The sequence below is a fragment of the Eupeodes corollae genome, chromosome 1 (assembly GCF_945859685.1).
Source record: "Eupeodes corollae chromosome 1, idEupCoro1.1, whole genome shotgun sequence".
In the NCBI taxonomy this organism is placed as follows: Eukaryota; Metazoa; Arthropoda; class Insecta; order Diptera; family Syrphidae; genus Eupeodes; species Eupeodes corollae.
Genome location: NC_079147.1, coordinates 210,232,256 through 210,256,893, shown reverse-complemented (window position 1 = coordinate 210,256,893; position 24,638 = coordinate 210,232,256). Strand labels below are relative to the sequence as shown.

The window sequence follows — 24,638 nt, the reverse complement described above, 5'->3', positions numbered from 1 at the left end:
AGATTTTATTTAAAAAAAAAAAAAAAACGTTTGAGTAAATTTGTTTTTGTTTTGATGAAAATACTTGTTTTGTGGTTTCTTTTTTAATGAGCATCATAACTACTGGCTTTGGGTACTTATTTGAGAGATAAAGTGTGACAAGGGCTTCAATCCCGTTCGCATTTATCTGCTAAATACTATAATGGCAGGTTAAATTATAAAAACCGCATTTGACTAGCTCGAAATTCAAAAGTAACTCCTAGCACTTTAAAATACTAAGGAATTTCTCAATCTAATTCACCAATTTGTAACTCTTAAGTCTTCGATGAACTTTATTAATTCTTTAGTTATAGTTACTTGATGTTAAATGAAATTAGATGGCATAGTGACTTACAACTTTCAACCATTCCTGTGAGCGAATAATGTTGTCAGGAATGGAGGGGACCTACAGTTTTAAGGAGACTTAAACGGCTTATTTGAGAATGCACTGTTCATGACAAGAATTACTCTTAAAGGATTTGTCAATTCCTCTCAAGAGGCAGTACCCGTGAAGAAAACATTAGATGGCACAGCCAGGTATTGAACCCAAGACCTCTGGCATGACCGTCCAACGCACTAACCATCATGCCGCATGTTGATGTTGCATTCAAATAATAATACGTTTATTGAAAATTTCTTTTTACCGAATTATATATTCTCACACAAAGAATGTTTGTTTATAAAATAATAAATTTTGACATTTGTAAAAAAATAGAGTCATATGTAAAGGATGGTTAAATTTTAAAGGCCGATGATGATTTTGAATAAACCACAATGCAATGGTGTCAAATCATATGATCATGGCTTCATATTGACATCGCCATTTTTTGAGCAAAAGAGCCATTGCCCCGTTAGCTGTGTGGCAAGTGGTATCGTCCTGTTGCAACCACGTATCGTCAACACCATACTGCCTGACCGGCCTAATTAAAAAAAAAAAAAAATACGGCCCGATGATGCCGCCAGCCCATAAACGTCAACAGTCACTGTTTTTAGGTGCATTGGTTTTTCTTTAATCATTGAAAATGATTTTTTTCGAAAATTGACCATCCCCTATTGCCATTTCTTGACACCAGTTTGATGCTTGAAATGTTCAATAGGCTTTAGTTCTTGAGTCAACTGCACTGTTTACACAAGTCTTTATGCATAATGTTTATCAACAACTAGCGTGAGAGGTACAATATTGTTGGGCACGGTTCTTCACCTCAACCACACTATCGCGAACAGCAGCAATATTTTTTGCAGTACTAGTGTTTTCACATCTCCTACAGAATCGGTTTGCCTGAATTTTTGGACGTTTTTTCCGTTTATACACACATTTTGACGATTTTTTCGGTCAATGTCAATTTCCCTAAGGATTTCGAAGTAGTCAATCTTTTTGACAGTAAGATTTTCCTTTTATAATTTTTTTAAAGAATTTTTATACTAATGTCCCAAACAAAACGCTCAAATTCTTTGATTGACTGCATTTTTAAGTCAATTTTTTTGTAGCTATATTGTGAAATGGCTATGAGAAAAAAGAATTATGCAAATCGTTTGAGAGCATCTCGGGTTTTTGCGAAATTAACGAATGGTTAGTAATTTTTTTCTTCCTTTTATATATTGAAAAAGTCTAACTTGGCTGCAATTTTCCCTTAAATTTAAATAGTTACATCTCAGACCCAAAACTACAGTTAGCATGTGATATGGATGTTTTCTAAAAATCACTATGATCAATGATTGACCAAGGCACAGGTTTGTGATGGAAGGTTTGAAAATATCAAGAAACAGTTCCTTGAAATACTTCCAATCCTTAAATACACTGTCAACCACTGTTGTGAGGCCACTAATTTTGGAATCGATCTTAGCTTTTTTAAAAGGCAAATTAAAAACGAAAGTCTAAATTTCCCAATTTCAAATAATGACCTTCTTAAAAAGCGTATAAAAAGGTGCTTCACTTGGAAGAGGTACTTGCGAATATTTCGGTGCAGAAGTTGAGAATCGCAATCTTTTACAAACTTTCGCATAGGATATCCAAAAGGGTGTTGATAGCTACAGAAAGAGAAAAAATAGATGCTTACAAGGAGTTGGGACGCACAGGACGTGAAATAGCAATGAGACTTAACAAAAGCAAAAAAGCTGAATAAAAGGTAGAATAACAAGTGCTCAAAGCATAATACAAAAAAGTGATACTATCCAGAGAAGAAAACTAAAAACTAAGGCAATTGAGGCAAGTATACAAAGCACATGAGAAAACATGTTACTTGGAGCAGTGAATGGAAACACGTTGGCCTTTCATGAAAAAATGTTTTAATTGACGGACCGTTTGGTTACAACTTTTATTTATATGATCTGAGAAAGAATGAGCTTATTTTGAAAAGTCTGTGGGGGTATAACCTATTATAGCACAATCGACTTTCAGTTTTTGTACAGCAATGAACGGTTTCAACTATAAACGTTTGCTTGAAAGGTCATTTCCAGAAATGAAAGGCTTTAATGGACTTCTACATTGGATTTTCTAAAAAGACAATGACATATTCACACTTACAGGGTTGTTATTATCTGCATTCAATCACTGCACTTTAAAAAAAATCAAAAGGGTTGGCCATGGCTTTCTAGTAAAGCTTGTGAAGATGGCAGACAATTTGAAGACAAGTACATCTTTATCAAAGCTTTTCCTGATTACTTTAACCAAATTAAGTTTGATTATGTTTCTGTTCCAAACCGGCTTAAAGAGGTTATATCCTAACACGGCAGACATATTTATTACTTTTACAAAAAAAAAGTTTCAAATAAATGTTTTTAAACTATAAATTTAAATATTTTATTCTTTTTTTTTTTTGAAATTATGTATGTGGCCTCATCTTAATGACGTACATTTACGAGTATATACTCTTAGGTAGTTTATTGCTTCATCATGCGGAATTCTAACGCTCGTGTTTCAAATTTACTTAAAATTGTATAAATGTTTAATGGTAAAATACGTACCTATTCACAGGCACTAAACGTTTCCGGGTACAAAACCTCCAAAAGCAATAAAAAGCCAAAGTTGTTTCCAAAATGAGAGTGTGAAAGGATTTTCGAAGAATTTAATTTAGAATTGACAAAAGACTTCCGTTTTGAATGAATGAAAAGTAATAAACAAGGGTAAACTTTATTGTTGTCAAATAAATACACCTACAGTTTTTAACAAAAAACCAAATATCTCAATTCCTTTGTATCTTATACCTGAAATCTGTACCAAAAATTCTTACACAAACTCCGAATTCCAAGTAATTTTTACGACACCTTGTTTTTAAATTGTTTAATGAGAAAAAAAATATTTTTGTATAAGTTTTTTTTGTGAGTTAAACAAACAAATCTCACCCTACAAATGACATAGTAACAATAACGGTAAATTATGATATATTTCTTCGTAATATTGCAACCTAGCAATTGTTATGCTTTGTGCGAATTATTTCCGTATATCGTAGTAGACCTCGATTCCTCAAAACACAAACAAAACAAAAAATTCGCAATTCAGCAAAACAAATTCTAGGTTATGCCTCCGAACTGCTAACATAATCACGTAATAAATATTATAATAGCCAACTACGCAGAGGTTATTTGCACCTAAGGGCCGGCCCTAGGTGATTTTGAGCCTAACGCATCTCAAAAACATTCATGGCAGTAAATATGTATAGGTATCTGAGGTAGAAAAAGGCTTTGAGTATCGAGAGAAAATTGAGTCGATCAAGTTAAAAAGTGAAGATCTTCAAAAGAAGTAAGTTTTCTTTTAAAGTGTCATAGCTTAGAAACTACAGGAGCCAATTGCTCAAAATGGTCTTAACAAAACTAGTGGAAAAAGTACACAATTGTATTTGGTTATTAGCCATAATAACCAAGTTGTTCAATTTAGTGAACTTTTGATTTGAACTAAATTTCAATTTTGATCAAATATCAAGTTAGTCATCAAATGTCAAGTTAGATATAACATTAAAAGTCAGTTTTAACATTTTATTAAGTTCGCCTGGTTTTATTTTAGTTTCGTCTCAAAATAATTGTACCTTTCCTCGAAATTTGTTTTTTAGCTTTGCTCTGCGGAAAATCTATCTTTTCAATAATAGACATCGTTTCGATGACAGTTTGACCATAGAAGAGCAAACACACAACATTTTTTGCATACCAAGATCAAGCAAATTAAACAAAAAAAAGACATAAGCTCAATGTTTCTTAGATTGCAATATTTATCTATCAAGAATATGACAAAAATAAAGTTTATTATTTTTAAACAAAAAATTTTGATAGTGGATTTCATTGGTAAATTTATATTTCGATAAAATTGATTTTTTTAGTGGCAAAAGCAACATGAAAGTTTTTTTGTTATTTTTTTAACATTACTTTTTGAAAAAACACGATTTGTGTTAATTTTGATTTGATTAAGGTGAAAAAAAGATGAATTTAATCCATAAACAAATCATAAACAATTACCACAATAGTTTAACCAAAGAAATCATCTGTCTGTTCTCTTTTTTCTTGCTCAAGAAAAAACCATAAAATTGATCTAAATCTTATCTTTTTTGGAACTGTCACTTGGTCACTTGGACGTGTCAACAGAACTTTCAGCTGTTTTAAACGTTTAGAAATGTGTAACATTTGGAACCTTTAAGGTTAGTTGTTAATACAAGTTCAGATTTTAGTTCTTTAAGAAAACAAGTTGCGTGTTTTGTATATAAATACAACAATACAATACAACTAATCCGTCCCTGTGCAACTGAATGTCACATAGTTAAAAGTCATCTGTCTTATTGTGTTCAACTTCTATGCTTCTACTTCTTTCAAATTACATACATTCCTATTTTTAATAAAACTGCACAAAATAGAGAAGCCAAAAATTATCTAGTGAGTCATTTTATGAAAGACAATGCTCCAGCCTAGCTCCAGATTCTCAAACCCACTTTGAAAGTATATAAAAGATGAAAAAAAGGTGCTTGGGTGCCAACACTCTCATATTTTTCTGTGACTTTTTAATTCAACTCTGAGGATGGTAGCAAAAGTTCAATGGAGTCTGGTATATTCCGTTTCGTGCCAAAAGCAGATTTTCTCACGCTATTACGGCTCTTACAGAAGGTACAGCCAGTCAACTAGCCAACAGCAGCGCCAGCCAACAACAGTGGTGGTGGTGGTGTTGCAGACGATTGTGGGCCGGCCGGTAACCAGGTGGGTTTGTTATTTTTCTTTTCCATTGTTATACTTTTTTTTTAGTTTGTCAAGTCTTTTTTCCAAGCTATGAGTATATAACGTTGGTAACGTTTTCTAGAGCGCACAACACATTAAACCGCCGCGCCGCCGCGCCGCGTCGTGCAGCGCCGCCATTCGGAGAGGTGTTTTTTGTAAGCAAACGACTGCGAAGACGACAGAAAAAGTGGAAAGACTCGCTTGGTTGATCAAGAAAAGCCATCAGATGAGAATGAATAATTATCATTATTGTGTAAGAGAGAGGTTTGAATGTCGTCGACATCATATTTTTAGTTGTCATTCATCATCAACTTGATCACTATAAAAAGCTTCTATATAATGACGAAGATGATCTTGTACCAAAAGATCAGCTTTTTGTTATCAAACTGAGACGATAACCCCTTCAATGACATAATGCGACTATAGAATAATTTACATCATAGACAAAAAGTCTTAATGCGTTTGTTTCAAACTTTGAAGTACTAGAATGTCAATGTGGCATGACACGTTTGTTAACTTTGATAGATAGATGATGATCAAGCCTTCTAAAGTCATAATTTTTGTATAGAAATATTTACTTAAGTACCCGTAGTTCAAGTTTGAAATTGAAATTCAAGTGATTATTTATTTATTGTTTTTCTCAATGATGCATCACACACCTGACTTATGAACCGGAGACAACCGTCAGAACTAAAAGCAGCTATCATCAAGCTCATCTAGTCATTCTGATGAGCATGTTTTATTTGAAGCTGTGCTCTGCTGTTAACAGTCTTCAATACAGTTTAAGTTTTATAACTAAGTAAATTTCGAAACGAAGAGGAAGATGCTATTTTTGGTTGAGTGATTTAATGATATTGTTGGCTTGATGAAAAAATTGAATATAAATATGAATGAGAAGTGATGAACGTTAACAGCTAGTTAGGTAATTATCGATGAGCTGAACACACCCAAAGGGGTAAATTTTTAGAAATTTTCGATATTTATCTCGTATAGTTACAATGACAGCTTAATAGTCACCACAACATTCCATTCACACCACAAAAATTATTAAAAAACAGGCCAACCTAATCGCAAAATCAAATGAGAGGAGTGGCAACAAAATATTTCAAATACCAATATAAGTTGCAACAATTCATAGCTAAATTTTTTGCGAACACAAATTTTGTTTCCTTTAACTAGGACAGGCCATAAGAAGTGCAGAGTAGGCTATCATCGTACAGTGCAGCCTAATATCTTTGTGCCACATATTTTAATATGCAAATAAGTTGCCTCATTTTGGAATTGGAAGCATACAACACACCATCAGCCAACCAGCATCTTATACATCCGCTGGAGCAGCAGCAACATCGACAGCAGTTTGTTGCAATAAAAATGTGCCATAATCGAGCATAACAATGGCGGTATGGATTATTTTTGTGTTGTTGTTGTTGTAATAGCTCTCAATTTGCTTTGAAACTTGCAACTTGCAAAGCATTTTTTGTGGGCTCATATGGTTTTTGTTGTTGTTTGCATAATAAAGGCTCAATCGATGCAATAATTTGTGATTTTTTCTTTTTGTTGCAGATTCTTTGTTTCTTAGTTTTTGTTGCTGTCATGGTCAAGTGGTCACTGATGATGTTCATTCTTGTTGTTTCCTATAATAAAGCAGGTTCGTTTTTGTGTCTGTCTTTTTGTTAAAAGTCTGAATGTTTTCAGCTTGAATAGACAAACATAAGAGGTAAAGTTTAACTGCCTCATTAGTTTGTTCTTTTACCACAGACATTTTTGTCGAAAGAATGACAACAAAAACAACAACGAACAATTTTGCAAAAGTTGTTTGAAAAACACAAAACCTTATAACATTAAACAAGAACGCTAAGGGCAGATTATATATATGTAAGTGAAGTCGGCTACTAGCGAGCAGACTTAATAAAGCTGCCAAACAGGCCCTTTATTAAAGCAAAATAAATTGAACATTGGAGACACTATGGCGATTTGTCAGTCGAACCACGACGTTCTTTTATTAACAAAATAATATAAAAACTGTCAGCATTCTTGGAGCTAAATAGTTACTATAAGTTCGGTCTTTATAATGGTTCCTCAAAATTGCCTGTTAAAGAGAATTTTCAAAAAATTAAGACTAAGTTTTGACAATCAAAATTATTAAATTGACATTGATACTTCTGTTAGAACAAAAAGAGTTGTAAGCACTCCGGAGTAAGCAAGTTACCAAACAGATCTTGAAACATTCAATCATTTAACCGTTTTAACTTTGGACAATTACTTTTCTAAGACATTTAGCTTAGAACTTTCTGCGCTTGGTCACTTCGAATATCAAGAAAGTTGCTAAAAAATTAAGCTTTTTGACATTCTTCTTTTGGCTTCATAAAATTGTAGGAAATCAAACATTCAGTAGAGTTGATAAAATATATTGACTTGTTTGGCAGTATTTCTACTCAAATTAAGTTATACCATTTTTCGTAGAAATAGGTCCACTGGAACAAAGGAGCTTATCATTACATCGTTTTGGAGAAGGTAAGATTATTGCACTTGATATTTCAAAAGCATTTGATAGGGTTTGGCATCTCTTATCGAAAATGCGTGCTTTCGGTTTCCATAAATCCCTTCTTCATTGGATTAGTAATTACATTTCGAACCGTTCAATGCAAGTTATATTGGATGGGTTCAAGTCTGAAAACAACAAAATAAATGCTGGTGTACCACAGGGCTCTGTCCTATCTCCAAAACTCTTTCTCATTTGTATTACTGATCTCCTGTCTAAGAACTCAGAATTGATTATTAATTAACTATAAACTAGAGTTGGGAAATAATGATTACATTTCTCAATCAATTTTAACATTCATTTCAATTACAAGTAATTAGCAATTTAATTCTTTTCCATTAAGGTTAGTTGTTAATACAAGTTCAGATTTTAGTTCTTTAAGAAAATAAGTTGCGTGTTTTGTATAGAAATACAACTAATCCGTCCCTGTCCAACTGAATGTCACATAGTTAAAAGTCATCTGTCTTATTGTATTCAACTTCTATGCTTCTATGTTTTGGAGAAAGTAAGATTATTGCACTTGATATTTCAAAAGCATTTGATAGGGTTTGGCATCTCTTATCGAAAATGCGTGCTTTTGGTTTTCATGAATCCCTTCTTCATTGGATTAGTAAGAACATTTCGAAACGTTCAATGCAAGTTGTATTAGATGGATTCAAGTCTGAAAACCACAAAATAAATGCTGGTGTACCACAGGGCTCTGTCCTATCTCCAACACTCTTTCTCATTTGTATTACTGATCTCCTGTCTAAGAACTCAGAATTGATTATTAATTAACTATAAACTAGAGTTGGGAAATAATGATTACATTTCTCAATCAATTTTAACATTCATTTCAATTACAAGTAATTAGCAATTTAATTTTTTTCCATTACAATTAGACGTACGTAATTGTAATTGAAGAAACATACGTTTCAATTACTTGTAATTGTAAATGAAAAATTAATATTTTTATTACTTATAATTGTTATTGAAAAAATACACTATTCAATTAGATGTAATTAAAAACTGCAATTGGTTTCTTTAAGTTCTTGAAGGAATACATTTTTTAAAGTAATTGAATTTTTGTATTTTTTATTAATTAAAAAAAACACAAATAAAATAACTTAGCCTAAAATGTTATTGCCATAAATAATATAAAATAACATTTGTGTGTAATGAATACATAAAAAACATCATTACTGCGTTTTTTGAGCATTACTTTTGTGGTCAATTGTATTTATGTAATTAAATTTCAAGTAATTAACGCTTTTTAATTACATGTAATGAATGATTGAAATACTTCAATTACATTTCAAGCAATGAGCATAGCACGGAGATCTCAATTAATTGTATTAATTTTTCCCTAAGTCTGGTCGAAAATTGATGGACATAATAGGTTTATCAAGAAGCCTTAAGGAAAAAACTCGAATTTATTTGAAAATAGATCAACCTGAACGAGACGCCCAAAAGACGACTCCCTTTTGTCTTATGTTGAGTTTCGGCCCTGTTAAATTGCATATTTCTAATCGAAGATATAAAATAAAATAACCATAGTTAAATGGCTGCACGTGTTCATAACCAAAAACAAAATAATAATGTAGCATGGTAAATTGCTAACGAGCCCAAAACAATGGGCCTGTTTACATTTTGTTTCTTTCTTCTTTTTTTTTTGTTGTTGTTGGTATTACAATATTATGTTAACTTTTTGTAGCTGCTGGCTATAACAATAATAATAACAACAACTGGTATTTATTTTGTGGGGGGTCACAAACGTGATTTTGTTGGCCTAGTAAAATCTAAAATTTTATAACCCACACATTTTTACGAAGTTGCAGTACAATACTTCGTTTTTATTTCTTTAATAAAATAATGTCGATTAAAACAAGTTTTTATATTGACATTTTGTTTGGGCAACATTAATAGCGCAGGCTTTGAGACAATCTTTTAGGTTTTATTGTAGGAATTTTGATAGTTTTTTTTTGGCTTTCTGTTGTTTCTTTGAAAATTGACTTTTATCCAGTTTTATCTTTTCAGGTTTGCTGAATTTGGCGTGGTTTATTTTGATTGATGAATAAATAAGAATTTGGGTCAGTAGTAGTAAAGGTTTATTTTTGTTTGTGCAAAAAGTTTGCTCTGTATGAAAAGTTTATAATAAAGAGACATACAACAACAGTTTGAAGTGTTGCTTCATGACAATTTTTTCAGATTTACAAGCTGTGTGTTCCTTTAAATAAAAATAATTTATAGATGACCTTAAATATATCGTTAAATATAAATTATTGACCTTATTTCAAATGGCGTGAAATATTAAAGGAAAGTAAAAAGGGTTGAGTATTGCTTTTGCTTTATTCAGTAAAATGTTAATTTTGTTATTAGTTCAGTGAAAGGTAGAAGGCGCAAATGTTTTAATTTTCTACTTTAAAATTTTGTATTCTGTAATTTATTAATTTTAAAGTCAAATCCTAGATATTATTTTTTATTTTATTTAACATTGAATTTGTTCTCTAACCGAAGAAAGGAAAAAAAATAAGGTGAATCGGATATTTCGAAGGGAAATTTTGTTTCTCATGGAAAATGACTTCGTGAAAAAATTTCTCTTAATACTTTAATGCATTAAAGAAAACCAAATCCCTAAAATATTATTTAGAAGTATCAATGAATTCGCAGGGAAATTTTTGTTTTCAATTATGTTGTTAGAGTTCAGAATATGAATATTTTCCTAGGCAAATATTAAATCCATCTGTTTAAGGAAGATTTTGAAATCGGACTTCAAGCATTTCATTTTTTGAAATTTACATTGGTCCTTAAAACACATTCAAAGAAGTATGCGAGACTCCAGAGTAACAAACTTAAGCCTAAATTGTTTGAAAAATTTCAATGAATGCAACAATACTTTGTATGGACCAAATCTATATATTGGCTATACTTTCCCGCCCTTCAACCTAGTCCATGCCTGTTATCGCATCGCAACATTAATTACGAAATTAGCAGGAATTTTTGGTTGGTTTACGTTCTTCTCGTTGTTACAATTTTAATCCTACATCCATTTGTATGGGGTTAATTCTGCATCTCTTATAGGAACATTTAATTTAGTGCAGTAATTAAGAATCACTTTTAAACTTTTGGAATATTTCGCTGAGTTTTTTCTACGAACAAATCGATTTGTTGTACTTATTCATCAAGTTTATGTTTTTCGTTTTTAAAAATTTTAAGTTTTTTCCAATACTTTAATCACCTTAGATATACACTTCTTTCGTATTTCTCTAAGATTTATGAATGATTCGGTTTATATCTTATTAGCTGTGGCAAAACGCTTACAGTATTGAGCAACACATATAATAGTGACTCAACAATTTCCTTAACAATTTTCTCCAATATTTTAGTACTTACATATATTAGATGTAAGTACTTTTTTGGGTTTTGTTGTTGGGCTGTTGCTCATGGATTGTTGAGATGACAACAGCCAGAAGTCTTTAAATCGTTTCTGGATTATTTGGAATAACATTGGTCCACAATGGTTTCCCCACCAAAAACATTCCAAAAGATTAAAATCACATTTCGGAGGTGGCAAATCGACATCACCAGGAAGAATGATAAAACAAAGTGATTGTTAATTGGGCTGTGTGGCATGGTTTTGTAACGGCCAACGTTGAACGAAACATTGTTCCGATTAATTTTCAAAGAAAAATAGTGCAATAATGTTTCTGACTCTTTGTCCAGATTTCGACTGTAAAACAACTGTCAGCATCAAAACAACCTATGATATTAAAAGAAACCACTGGATGAACTTCCCTGAATACATGGAAAAGAGGAATTGCATAGCACGCTAACTTTAAAAATTCACCTTATTTTTTGGACAGACCTCACATGATGTTTTAATTTCGGTCATACTTATGTTAAATTTAAAACAACCAATAAAGTAAGTTTCCTTTAAAACAGCACCGGAAATGTTTTTTCTTGTGCTTCTTACGCAATAAGTTGCTTTAAAAAATACCCACGATTAACTGTTTCGTTAGTCACCATATCAAGTAGGTGTAACTAATTCTAACTTCACGAGGCGGTCGGTGGTATTGAGACTGTTCTTAATTTACAAACAAAGTCCATAAAGAATTCAAATGAAGAATAACCACTTTTGGACATTTGTTTTTTACCGCACTTTTTAACCCAACCGAACAACTACCACGACGACGACACTGTCTTCTTCGTCGTCGTCTGACACTTCTTTTTTTTCTTACTAGACTTTGAGTGTTATTATCTTTCTTTAGTATTCTTTTTCGTTTTTATAAGCAGTCAAGTCCAATGGCCTTCTTGAAATTATGTACCTATCATCTCTTTAAGTTTTGAACTTGCTCTAGAGGAACGACAAACCTGTGAACTGTGATTATGTGAAGAAGAACTCAAGTAGTTCAAAACCTTTAGGCTATAGTGTTTCTATTTTGCGCAACAATAGAGGGTTAGATAACAGTGCAAGTTTTGTTTTCTGAATACTTGAAGGCAAATGATGATATTATGGATATCAAACAGGTTCTTGAGGACTGGAGCTATTTTTTGGTGCATATTAATTGCCATTTTATAAGCTTTTTAATTTTCGAATTATGAATCACCATATTAAAATAAAATTCATAGTCAAATTGAAACATATTTCTATTTTGTTCGACTTCGAATCAAAAAGCAATAAGTTTAGACCTTAATTGGTATAAGATCCGCTGTTGTTGTTTTTTAACTCTTGAGCCAAGGTAAAGTTCAACAAACCCATAAAAACTTTTGTTTCACCTTTTTCAATAAATGCAACCGCTATTTTGGTGTTAATAAAATCACACAAAATCTCGAAACAAAAAAGCCTTCAGCTTTTTTATAACTTTTGTATCTCGAGTTATTCAAACCGTTATATGCTTTGTTATTTGATCCCACGCTGTGATTTTATTCGTATACGTAATGTAATGTAATGTCCAACAGAGAAGCCGCGTTGTTGTTATTACCACGCAACTTAAAAGAAGTTTATTGTCTAGAAAACAAAAACCGCTATATTAATGTCTATTGTAACAATTTTTCAATTCAATATGACTTGAAGTCATTTTTACAATCGACTGAAGTTTATACGTGTGAGACAATGAAGCTTGATAGTTTCAAGGTTATAATAATAATAATATGTATATGGATGTAAGAAACTTAAGTGCAATAAAGTATAACTTTTGACAGCAAATCGAAAATGACAGATAACAATATTGTAGGTTATATTAATAATTGACAAGTTGAAGTGACAGTTGACATGTCTATAGTTTGTTCAAGTGTGCTTAAAATGCATGCAAATTATAGATATATAAAGTTAAAGTGGTTAAAAGTGTGGAGATGTAGGCTATTGGTTTTGTTTTGAATTAAGATAGGAAGACAAAAGAATCTTTTGATTTGATAGTTTTACTTTAAAACTTCAGTTTGAGTGAAAAATAATTGTTTTTAGAACTTATGTATTAAATGGAGCCTACTTGCTATTTTTTTTTAACAAGATTCACGAATGTTAAATGTGAAAGTCAACAGATTGATGTGATGTTACATGATGAGATAGAATTTATAGTAAATTATTAATAATTTTATAATTAAGTTTTTGACAAAAAGAAGAATAGAATAATAGATCTGTATTATTTTCATCTAGCATCTTTAAGTTTTACTATGCTTTTAATTTTAATACAAAATCAATGCTTCAGAATCAGTGAATCACATTGTATTTTTTTCGAATTTTGTGTTCTTCCCTGAAGCACTCCTTGATTCAACAGATTAATCAAATGTCAAAATGCAAAATAAATTAATCTTTTAAAAGTGAAGGTTTCAATCATCAAAAAACAAATATTCAAAAATGCGTGAGAAATCAATAGGAATAAATACAACTTGAAGTTAAACTCAGAATTGAAACAAATTGGCCTTTTTCAAACTGAACTAATGGAACATGATTGTTGATGTAAGAAGTAAGGTTTGTTAGCCTATTCTAAGCTAATTCAAGCAGTTCTTTCAAGAATGGAGACTTTTCAATTGTTTTCTTGGGACAGTGGTCACAGAAAAATCATGGTAATTTAAAGAAAAAGCGTAACACGAAACATGAAACAAAGATTTCTTTAATACAGTTTTTATGTTTTCAAGAAGTTGCAAGCAGGGAGAAAAAAAAAACTTACAGGATGCTATTAATGAAAGATGTGGTGAGTTGCTATACAAACAGATTGAAGAACACATATCTTTAATAACTGAAAATGCTAAATGTTGAAGATATGTTAAAAAGGGTCAAATCAAAAGTGCGAATTGTTTAATTTAAAAGCCAGAAAGTTAGTTGAACATTTTTAAAATGGAAAGCGTTTGATAGGATTGGGCATCGAAAATGCGTGCTTTCGTATTTCATGAATTCCTCTTTGATTGATCCTTTCGGATCGTTCAATACAAGTGGTATTGGATGGGTTCAAGCGTGAAAACCACAAAATAAATGGTGGTGTGCCCCAGGGCTTTGTTCTGGCTCCAACACTCTTTCGGATTTTTATTAATGATCTCCTGTCTCTCAGCATTGTACAATGGGGAATAAAAAACCACGTGGAATTTAATGTTCCGAAAACCCAATGCTGACTTCTATCTTTAAAACTATATATAAACTCCTTGCCATTATCCAAGAATGACACTTGAATCAATCAGATTGAACATCTCGATGTCCTCGGTATGTGCATCAACATTTTCCTTGAAAACCATCGTAAAGTTTCTTGTCTCACCCATTTTTACCGTTATTTTAACTGATTATGCTCTAGAGAAATAGTCATTTGTACTCAAACCCTCAAGCAACCGTAATACTCTCGTCTATAAAAATACTCATCAGTATACCCTCGAGTCTAACTTCGGTAGTACTGTTAAGTACAGAAATTCGTTCTTTAGCCGCACTACGTGAATGTGCAATATTTTACCAAACTCTGTCTTTCCCATTCATTGCAATATTCAGAAACTTAAATCCAATGTGCACCTATACTTCCTTTCAAACCCTTTCTCAGTTTATTAGTGCTCACACTCTGACTTAGCAAAATAATGGTAACAAAAACCCACTTGAGGATGTGCTTATTATAAAAAAAGAAACACTTATAAAGGGTGTGTTTTTAAAGGTATTGAACTTCGATTATTTTATAATGTGGTGAATTTTGTCCACAACGTGGTCAATCGTTTCGGACGTATCAGCATATACTTCACATATCTCCACATCAAATAGTCAAGCCGGTGGCGGCGACGTCATTAAATAATACGATCTTTATGGTCAATTCCGTAACGTCAAACTGTGCAAGAATAGTGTGACATATTTCGCCGCCATGTTTGAAGCTCCTGCGTATCATGGTTGATAAATTGATATGGTAACAAGTCAGTAATTATGGTTCTATAGCGATCACTATTGACTGTAACGTTCCAGCCAGTATCGTTCGTAAAGAAGTACGGACCAATTATTCCACCAAGCCATAAAGGAATCTAAACATACACCTGAGGATTACCAACACTCGAAATACAACAGTTTATTTATTGACGCATCTTTTCAATCAAAAGTGATCTTCATTGCTTAACGAAATTCATGCAATACGTATTTCGAACAAAACCATAATTTTTTAAATAAATGTTCACGATTTGAAAGCTTGTTCAGACGTCAGTCTATTCATATTAATATTGTCAAACCAAAAAAAAACTTGTCAGCTTACAAATGGCTGCCAGGATTAATAGTGTTGCCAACTTCTATATATCCCTTAAAATAAACTTCCTATTAAAATCCACTTTGAGGGTAATATTTCAATAGTTTCCATAAATAATGTGCACCTTAACGATTAATAAAGGCTTTCACATCTTATGACTTTAAATATATGAAACAAATACAAAATAATCACAATTAGAATGAAATTATAAAACGATGAAAATATCAGTTTGCTATAAGTGCGTCTCAAGTGTCTTGTAAGTGAGTAGATTAAAATCCTTCAAAAAATTCTCAAACTTTATTTTCATATAAAAATGAAGGTCGGAAATGAATTCACCTCCATGATGGATGATGGCAAAGTAAAAAAATATTGCAATTTTCAATGAAAACCACACAAACAAAAATTTTGCATTTAATTTAATTGCTTTTTCTTTCGAAAGTAACAAAGCGAAACGTTGCCGTTAAATAAAAATAAAATATATTCATAAAAAAATAAAACGAAATAAACAATCGACACGGTAGCGGAAAGAAATAACTTAAATAATAACAAACAGCAACAAAAACAATCACGAACCGCTAAAAAACGCTGGGGCAGTTTGATTAAATGTAAGGTGCGTGCGCAAGCAAAACCATGATTTCTTAGGTCAGGGAAAATGCTGTTTTTTTTTAAAGAATGTTTCATATTTTTCTTCACATTTTTCCAAGCTTAGTGAGGAAGGTGTAAGTATCAAACACAAAAAAAACGCGCTTCCTATTATGAGCTCTGTGTTATAAAACTTATGATGTTGTTGAAGAAAACTGAATTTTCACGCACGCATGCATTTTCGAAAATTACAACCTACCTTACCTACATAGCAAGCTGCTTCAACATCTCACCCGCTCCAAACAGCAATTATTTCTGTCTCAGAGCCTCCATCGCATCGCTCACTTTTCGTTGAGTAAGCTGGAAAGTTAGATAATATAATTTTTAGCTTTTCTTATGTTTTTGAACTTGAAGAACGAGCTTATGTATAGCTCTATAGCTGTCGGGGCATATAAACATCACATCAGCCTTAAGTGATAGTTTTTATATGTGTATCATAATAATTATTAATTGTTTAACATGCTTTTGTAAGCACTGACATAGCATTTTAGCGTTTAAACTTGTATAGTTGAAGGCAATTACCTATAAACAGTAGATAAGCTCGTTTGTTTCTACATACGTTTAAAATATAATTGATTTGATTTTTGCAACATCAGCTTATCTTTGAGTAATTTGTGACTTTAGACTAAGGTTGCATGTTTAGAGGTTTTATTTATAATAATTCAGCGATAATGTCATTAAAATATCATTGCTAAAAGTTCAAGGCAAATTGTTGGCTAGATGACAATTTTAATAACTTTTATATGAATTTAATGAAAAAATAAATGTAAGTTTATCTAACACATTACATATTGCATTTAATTTGAAAGAAAGAATGGTTTTCTAAAAATAATTATATGAACGATAAAATGAATAGATCATGAAAGACGATTAAAGCAACTTGGGGTTTTTTGAGGTCATTCAAATTCGAAACAATTTAAGCAGAAGGCCAGAAAAAAACAAGTTAAATTGGTAATTGGCCCAGCTAAGTTATGGCGCTACTACCTATTTAAAGGAACAATCTTGCCGGTTTATAGCTTCTCTCTAACTAAAGAACCAACCAAAAACAAGCAAGATTAAGTAAAATAGTTCATGATATTTACCTTACGAAATTGCAGCTCCAGTATCTGACTGATTGACCGATCACCAAAATTATGAATCACTCGCCGACATCGCAAAATCTTAAAATTTTGTACAAAGGCATAAAATCGAAAAATGGTTATTTTCAATTTAGGGGGCGTGGTATGCACCCACAAAATATACAAGGCAATAGGTAAAACTACCACATCTAAGTGCTGTAGAATAAATAAATTTCAATCCAGTGGTAGGTATGCATATGAAACCACGAACGACAACCTAGATACAAAAATTAAGCACTCAGGGGGCGTGGTAAACACTCCAACCGAAATATCACAAAAACTGAAAACATGAGGTTAGTCATCAAAGGGGCTTGGTAATCGCCTACTTTTCTCGTATTTCTATACCATTTACATGGAATACTTCTGATTCTTGTAGAGTTATGAAATTTAACAGAGTGTAACTGATAAATTTACATTGAAACTAAATAAAACCCTCAGGTGGCGTGGTACCCGCTCACTTCTCATGAGTATGTAATCATTTACAAGGAGGACTTTTGATGTTTGTATAATGATGACATTTAATGGAAGCGATTGATACCTTTTCAAAGGTGGAAATGAAACATCTGTAAATATACCCTCAAGAGGCGTTGTATCCGCCCACATTTCATGTTTGTGTTATTATACACTTATTTATGAAATTTAATAGAGTGGTAAAAAATTCTTCGAGGTTTAGCAAGTAATCATTTAAAAGCAATTAGCTGTCATAATTAAAAGGTTCTTACGATATAACCTTTAAATTTTTATTAAACCTTACTCAGGTTTACGGTATACAGCAGAACATGGTTCCCTTTTCAACATTTATGTTAAAATTTTAAATTATAGGGACTTTAAAAACAAAAATTGTACTGAATTTTTAATTTTTCATAACGCAAAGGCCTAAAATCTTTAGCACATAAATTGCTCATACCCCCTTGGGCTTCAAAAAAGATAAGACAGTGCTGTAGGAAGAAACAAACTACGAAGCCAACACTATACAACTCTTTTCTCGGTTCTAGGACCTAGAGACATCGACTGGAATAAAAAGACAGACAAATTAGCCAAAACAGATCACTGGCATTGCCTTAAATCAATATAAAATCTCTCCAAAGTTTTCTTGAGACTGCATTAATTTAAGCCTTGGAAACTTATTGGGAATTCTAGAGATCTTATGACCGAATATGTCTTAAAGAAAAACAATACACCCTATCGATAGATAGTCTAACAGATCTCAACTCAAAGGGCACAGAATTAAAATAATGGGTGTCCGAACATTTGAGTTATGTGGTGTGTTTGTGAGTGTGAAGACCGGAAGAGGATATCTTCATTTTATCAGCAAATGCCTAAGCCTAGCTTAAAGAAGATAAGCAAATTCTTTTTTAAAGATCTAGCAAAAGTCTCAGCTTTTCCACTAATTTTCGATGCATTACAAATGGAACAAACTTTCTTAATTGGAAAAAAAAAGTTTTCACGAATTCCAAAGACTTTTTTGGAACAATGCCCTTATCGACATTGCTCTTTGGGCATCTTTTGTTTTCGTTCTTATCAAGAACGTTCTAATTAAGAATCCCCAGTACGATTGAGCCAGTGAAACTGTGAAATAAGGTGGTGTTAAAAAAAGTTGACATCGTACATTGTTTCTTAATTCTTGAGCATTGCAATGATGGGAAAAGCAGAGCGTGGTAAAGCATTTCACATTCTTATACTACGGCGAAAAAACAAATCTCTGTCCATCATAGTACGACCAAAGTCGGATGTTCTGAGAAGAGCATGTATCGTTGAACTGTGTAAAGGTGGCAGGCTACTTAGCTAGAGCACAGTAAATTAAAATAACGAATGAAATGGATCTGATTTGTAGCAGAAATCTCATATTTATTTTGACGAAAGACATAAAAGAAAAGAACGATAAGAACATGTTTAATGAGCAACAAAACAAGGGGATGATTTAGGAAGTAAGTTTCGTTGTATGCTAGCTCTGAATTTTTTACAGAGCATGGAAAGGAATTTCACATTCTTGATGTACGGTTAGGAAACTAAACTCTGTATTTCACAGAGCAACTGAAATGGAATTCCTAGAAAAGCATGTTTAATAGTTGAACTGGTTACTTCACTAAAGAGTGCAGTAAGTTGACGTATCGTATAAAAGGGTCCGATCTAAACGGGCTTGCTATACACACAAAAACATCTTTGAGTAGGCTTACTATATCATTTTTTCAAGATAAGCGATAACAAAGAAAAGAATGAACTTAGTACTTAAAACTTAATATATGCAATAGCTTTTGAGCCTCTTACACCTTGTTCTGTAAGGTATTCAACCTACAAAATAAATTGGATAATTTTTATAATTTTTTTTTTTCTAGCCTACGACTTGTGTATATTATCCAAAACTATAAGTTTCTTAAAATATTGCTTTTTTCATTTTCTGACTTCAAATACACAAGTAAAACTTTTTGTCTTAAATTCTATCTGTTACAAATTGGAAAAAGGTATAATCTAACATTTAACTGCTCCAATTAATCCGTTTAACAATAATTTAGTCGCCTACTATTCAAAAACCCTGACATTACAACACTTAAAGTTACAAATAAAAGCAAGTTACTTATGCAGATCAGATCAGTTGTCATATAATCTAAGAGCTTATGAAGGTATTACCTTTAAAGCTGTTGTTTATGTAGGTGACAGAGGAGTATTTATGTCACAAATCTCACAGAAAAACAACATAAACTAATAAGCTTTCAGCTTCAATAATTAACCGTCAAATATTTTAATATTCTCTAAAGGGTTTTGTGACTTCTATTCTACTACTGGTATAAAAGAACTCAAGAAGAAAATCAAGTTTCCATCTCTGAGATGTAGAATTATACAGAAGAAAATAAAAATACCTCACAAACCCGCTGTGTCGTGTAGCTTATCATTTTACACGTAACGCCCTTGCCTGAAGGGCAGTCGTTTTCTATACACCTATAATCGTACCTATAACAACTCGTTTTGTAATTTAGTTTTCTTGTTGTGATTTGAAAATTGATATATCAAACTGGGGTCTGGGAGAACTGAAATAAATTTGATCACCAACCGGAGGTGATCTGCTTTTTTTGTCTTACTTATTTTCTTTGGCAAGGTTTGTGTTTTGTATGTGTTAGATTATTATTTGTTACGCAAAAAGAACCTGACATTTATAATGTTATTGATATTTTTTCTATAAAGTAGACTCAGAAAATGAAATCCAAAAAAAGTTCTCCTAAGTCAAGTACAACAGGAAGATGCAAGAAATCAATGTCTTTCAAAGTCTGAGATATAAAGTTTCAATAAAGTGAGGAGAAACTGTTCAAAGATTACATTAATTAAACACACTTGAAGAATGGGGTTTAAATTTTCACTATTATCAATCTTTTGCCTGTTATTACATTCCTTAAATTTATAAGAAATGTTTGCATAACTTGCGACATTTAGAAACATAAAGGGATTGTTATCAGTGGAGATAGTTGATAATTTGAACTAAAGATGTCGAATAATGGAAGGAAAAGCAGAAGGGTAAAGCATTCCACATTCTTGATGTGCAGTTGAAAAATGAATCTTTATACTGGCGTCTGTGCAGTTCATCCGTAAGTTTGAGTATTACGGAAAATTGTTTGGTTGGTAGAATGAAAAGTGCAATTGATTGGGAGCAAAATAAATTTAATCTTCTAAATGTCAAAACATGACCGTCGGTAGGATTTATTGAGGTTTTTACTGTTAAGAAAGCATTGTCAATATTCAGTTAATTCAGTGAGCCTTCTTAATTATGGCAAGGCAAAAATATCAACGAATTAAATACGTTATCTATAATTTTCCAGTCGACTTTCAAACCTCATAAGTCAGTAAGTAAATTCGTAGGGGGTGGTCTTACGATAACTTTGATAAGTTGTGCTTAACTGTCCAAATATAGAAAGAGTTCTTATTCAAGAGCACAATGCTGATATTGTGTGCTTCACTTTTCATGTTTCAATTGAATATTCCTAATTTTGGTTTCCCTTTTTAATTTGACTCATGCACAACATATTACCAACATTTTGAAACATAGAACAACCGAAACACAACTTTGAAGAACATTGTGATGAGCATAAAAGACGACTTCCATTTAAAAAAACCCAAACAAACCGCTCCTTCTTCTTTTTATTAAAAAAAAAACAATCTAAATTTTTTTGACGATTAAGTCAGACTTCTACTTCCCCACTGACCTTGGTAGCTTAAAGGCTTGAGACTCTTTAACATTCAATCAAAAAAAAAAGATAAAAGAATTTAAGTATATATCTCAATCAATGAGAAATCTGGTAAATCAACGAAATTTCATGCTCTTATATTTTTATATCATTATTTAAATTGCCCAATCAATCACATTCTAACCTTTCTCAACTTTATAATAATTATGAGCCCGCAGAAAAATGACAGAGTTCCATTATATATTTCTTCTTTATTTTCTGATTTATAAGCAGAATTTATAGCCTTGAAATCTCAAAATCTGAAAGTCACACACGTGATGTTGATCATAATCAAAATACAGAAGAAAAACTTGGACTCAAAAGCAAATAATAATAATAACGTGGTTAACATTTCGTCAGTTAACAATTACAATTAACCCTGCAAAAGCTAATAAGCTTCCAAAGATATGCGTTTGTAATTTTTCAACAAAAATCACACACAAACAAAATAAGACCACGAGTTTCTCCAGATACAACTTTTTTTTCTCTTGTTTTTGGACTTTCACTGTTTTGAGGTTTTACGCGATACGTGATTTGAGTTGTAGAACAATTATTTATTTCTTTTGTATAATTGATTTTTTTCTCATTTTTAATTCTGGAATTTTTCTTTCTTTCTTTGCAGTTTATGGCAGCAGTGCAGATATTCATGTAGTAGACGATGGGGATGGCTCAATCTATAACGGCGATGAGAATCATAAAGTCTGGAATGGTTCACAGGATCAACTTGATGGCATAGCCATGGAAAGTCCGTATGAGGTATACTCGGGCAACACATCAACCCTGGGCAGGCCGGTGAGGGCTCGACAAATAAGCAACCCCATCGATGTTCCTCCGCCACCAATGAAAGAAGAGAAAAAGAAAAAGGACAAAAAGTCATCGAAATCATCGAATGGCGGCGGCGGTGGCGGCGGAGGTCTTGGTGGAGGCAGTCAGAGTCTTTCAGGGACCCTAATTCGACCGAAACCGATTCATGCAAACACCCTACAACGTCCGGGTATGCATCATGGAGGTGCAGCAAGCGTGATGTATGGTCCAGTCAGTGGGCCACCACCATCGAGGCACTATCACACAATAAGTCATCGAGGATTTCCGATGAATGGCGCCCCACCTCCACCACACCATCCACATCATCCACACCATCCACCACCGCATCCGATGATGGGTCATCCGGCAGGGCATCACATGGGTCCGGTTGGGATGCCGATGCAGGTCATGATGCCGCAGCAATACGCAACTCTGCAGCCTTCCCGGACCTCGACCTCGTCGAAAAAGAAGAAAAAGGACAAAATGAACGGTGGTATACCTGTGGGAATGCCCATTGTTCCATCGCTCTACGCCTACCATGCACACGCACACGGTCCACCTCCGCCACAAGTAGCTCAGTCAATGATCGGCGAACCACGACCCCTGGCGATGAGCAATCGAAAGATGGCTGCTTCAGTTGGCAACGGCTTAGACGAGTCAGGCAATTCGGGAGCCGAATCACCCGGCGGCACTGGCATCTACCGGCGTAAAGGTCATCTCAACGAACGTGCCTTCAGCTATTCAATCCGACAGGAGCATCGAAGTCGAAGTCATGGATCACTTGCTAGTCTACAATTCAATCCGCCTGACATGAAAAAAGAGCGTGAAATTGCACAAATGGTCGCCGGTTTGGATCTTAATGAAGCCGATGCAGCGACACTGCATAGGAAATCATCACAAGGACCTCCGATGATGAATGGTGGTCCAGGGAGTAGTGCACAAGCGATATACGGTAATGGCGGTGGAGCTGTAATTTATGGAAATGGTGGTGGACCTTCGGGAAGTTTTGGAAAGCCACGAAGATAAAAGGTTTTGTTTGTTTCGTTTTGTTTTCACAGATAAGGATAGAAAATAATACAAACAAGAAGAAGCCAGAAAAACAACACTTTCAGGAGACGGTTAGAATTGTAGTTTTCTTTTTTTTTCTTCTTAGTATAAATATTTTTCAAGTTAATTTAAAATTATATAACAATGTAAATTTGATTAAAAATTAAATGAGAAAAAGAGTCGAAAATTCAGAATATTTTGGTAGTCACAGAAAATTAATTTAAGCAAAAACCAGACAGAGAATTAAAAACCCCTCAACGGAAAGGTAAAAAAGAAAATTCAAAGTACGTTTTGTATTATTAAAACAACTTTTACTTGGAAAAAAGAAATCATTTAGAGTTGTTCCGGCTCGAACTACCAAAATCGATAAAAGTTGCCTATGCATGGCACACACAATTGCTTCTAGTTAGGTTACCCGGCAATGGTTGTACTTTAATTATGAGAATCAAATTTAAACTTGTTTTAATTTATATACAAATCCAGCTCGAAGGACCATTTCATTATTTCACATTTTTTTTAATTTGAAGCATTCACTTCTTTCTTAAACGAAAGAAAGTGAACTGTGTTTTTTAAACAAAATTTTGACAAAAATTCATAAATAATTCGACCCATATGTTTATATTTCCCACAGCACTAGTTCTTATCCGATAACTTATAGACCAAAGCCAGGGAAAAAATAGAAGACTCACAACAATGAGTATCAAATTACTTTTTTGTATTCAACTTAATTTAAAAAAAGAAACAAAATTATTATTACAAAACAATAATAAATTATATAGATGCCAAAAACTAAAATGAAAAACAAAATCAAACACAAAAACAAAAACAAATAAAATACAATCGGTCATACAACGAACATCACAAATAAAAATAAATAAATTCAGTTATGTAGTATGAAAAATATAAAAATATAAACATTATGAAAAAGAAATATAAATAAAAATAAGAAAATAAAGAAAAACTATTATATGTGCCTTATTAGGTTTTAAAGTTGAAAATATATTATTATTAAAAATAAAATTATTATTTATATTTAATTACAAACAAATGAAAGAAAAAATATAAATATTTTTATTTTATTATTATTTTTGTTTTAATATTAACTAAAACTGTAAAATGTATATTTCACTAAAAACAAAACAAAAAAAAACTTATATTTTTTTAAAATTTTGAATTGAGAACAGAGGTTATATTATTATTATTATTACTTTCTATATGATTGTAATATTTGTTTTACATGAATTAATAATAATGTCTAATATTTAACCAATTTAAGAAAAAAAATATTCAAATAGTCCATATTTTTAATGCATGTAGTTATATTTGTAGTTAAAAGAAAATTTAAAACAAAAAACAGAACAATAATGGATTATAAATTTATTGA

General features: G+C 32.3%; 1 protein-coding gene across 1 annotated transcript in view; it reads left to right on the top strand.

Annotated features, from left to right (window-relative positions):
• Positions 1-24,066, top strand: part of LOC129943493 (uncharacterized) — a 41,314-nt gene extending 17,248 nt beyond the window's left edge. The window contains exon 2 of the mRNA XM_056052991.1: positions 22,026-24,066. Within this exon, the coding sequence (XP_055908966.1) occupies positions 22,026-23,233 (1,208 nt within the window). The 3' untranslated portion in view covers positions 23,234-24,066. The remainder of the gene's footprint in view (positions 1-22,025) is intronic.
• The last annotated feature ends 572 nt before the right edge of the window (positions 24,067-24,638 follow it).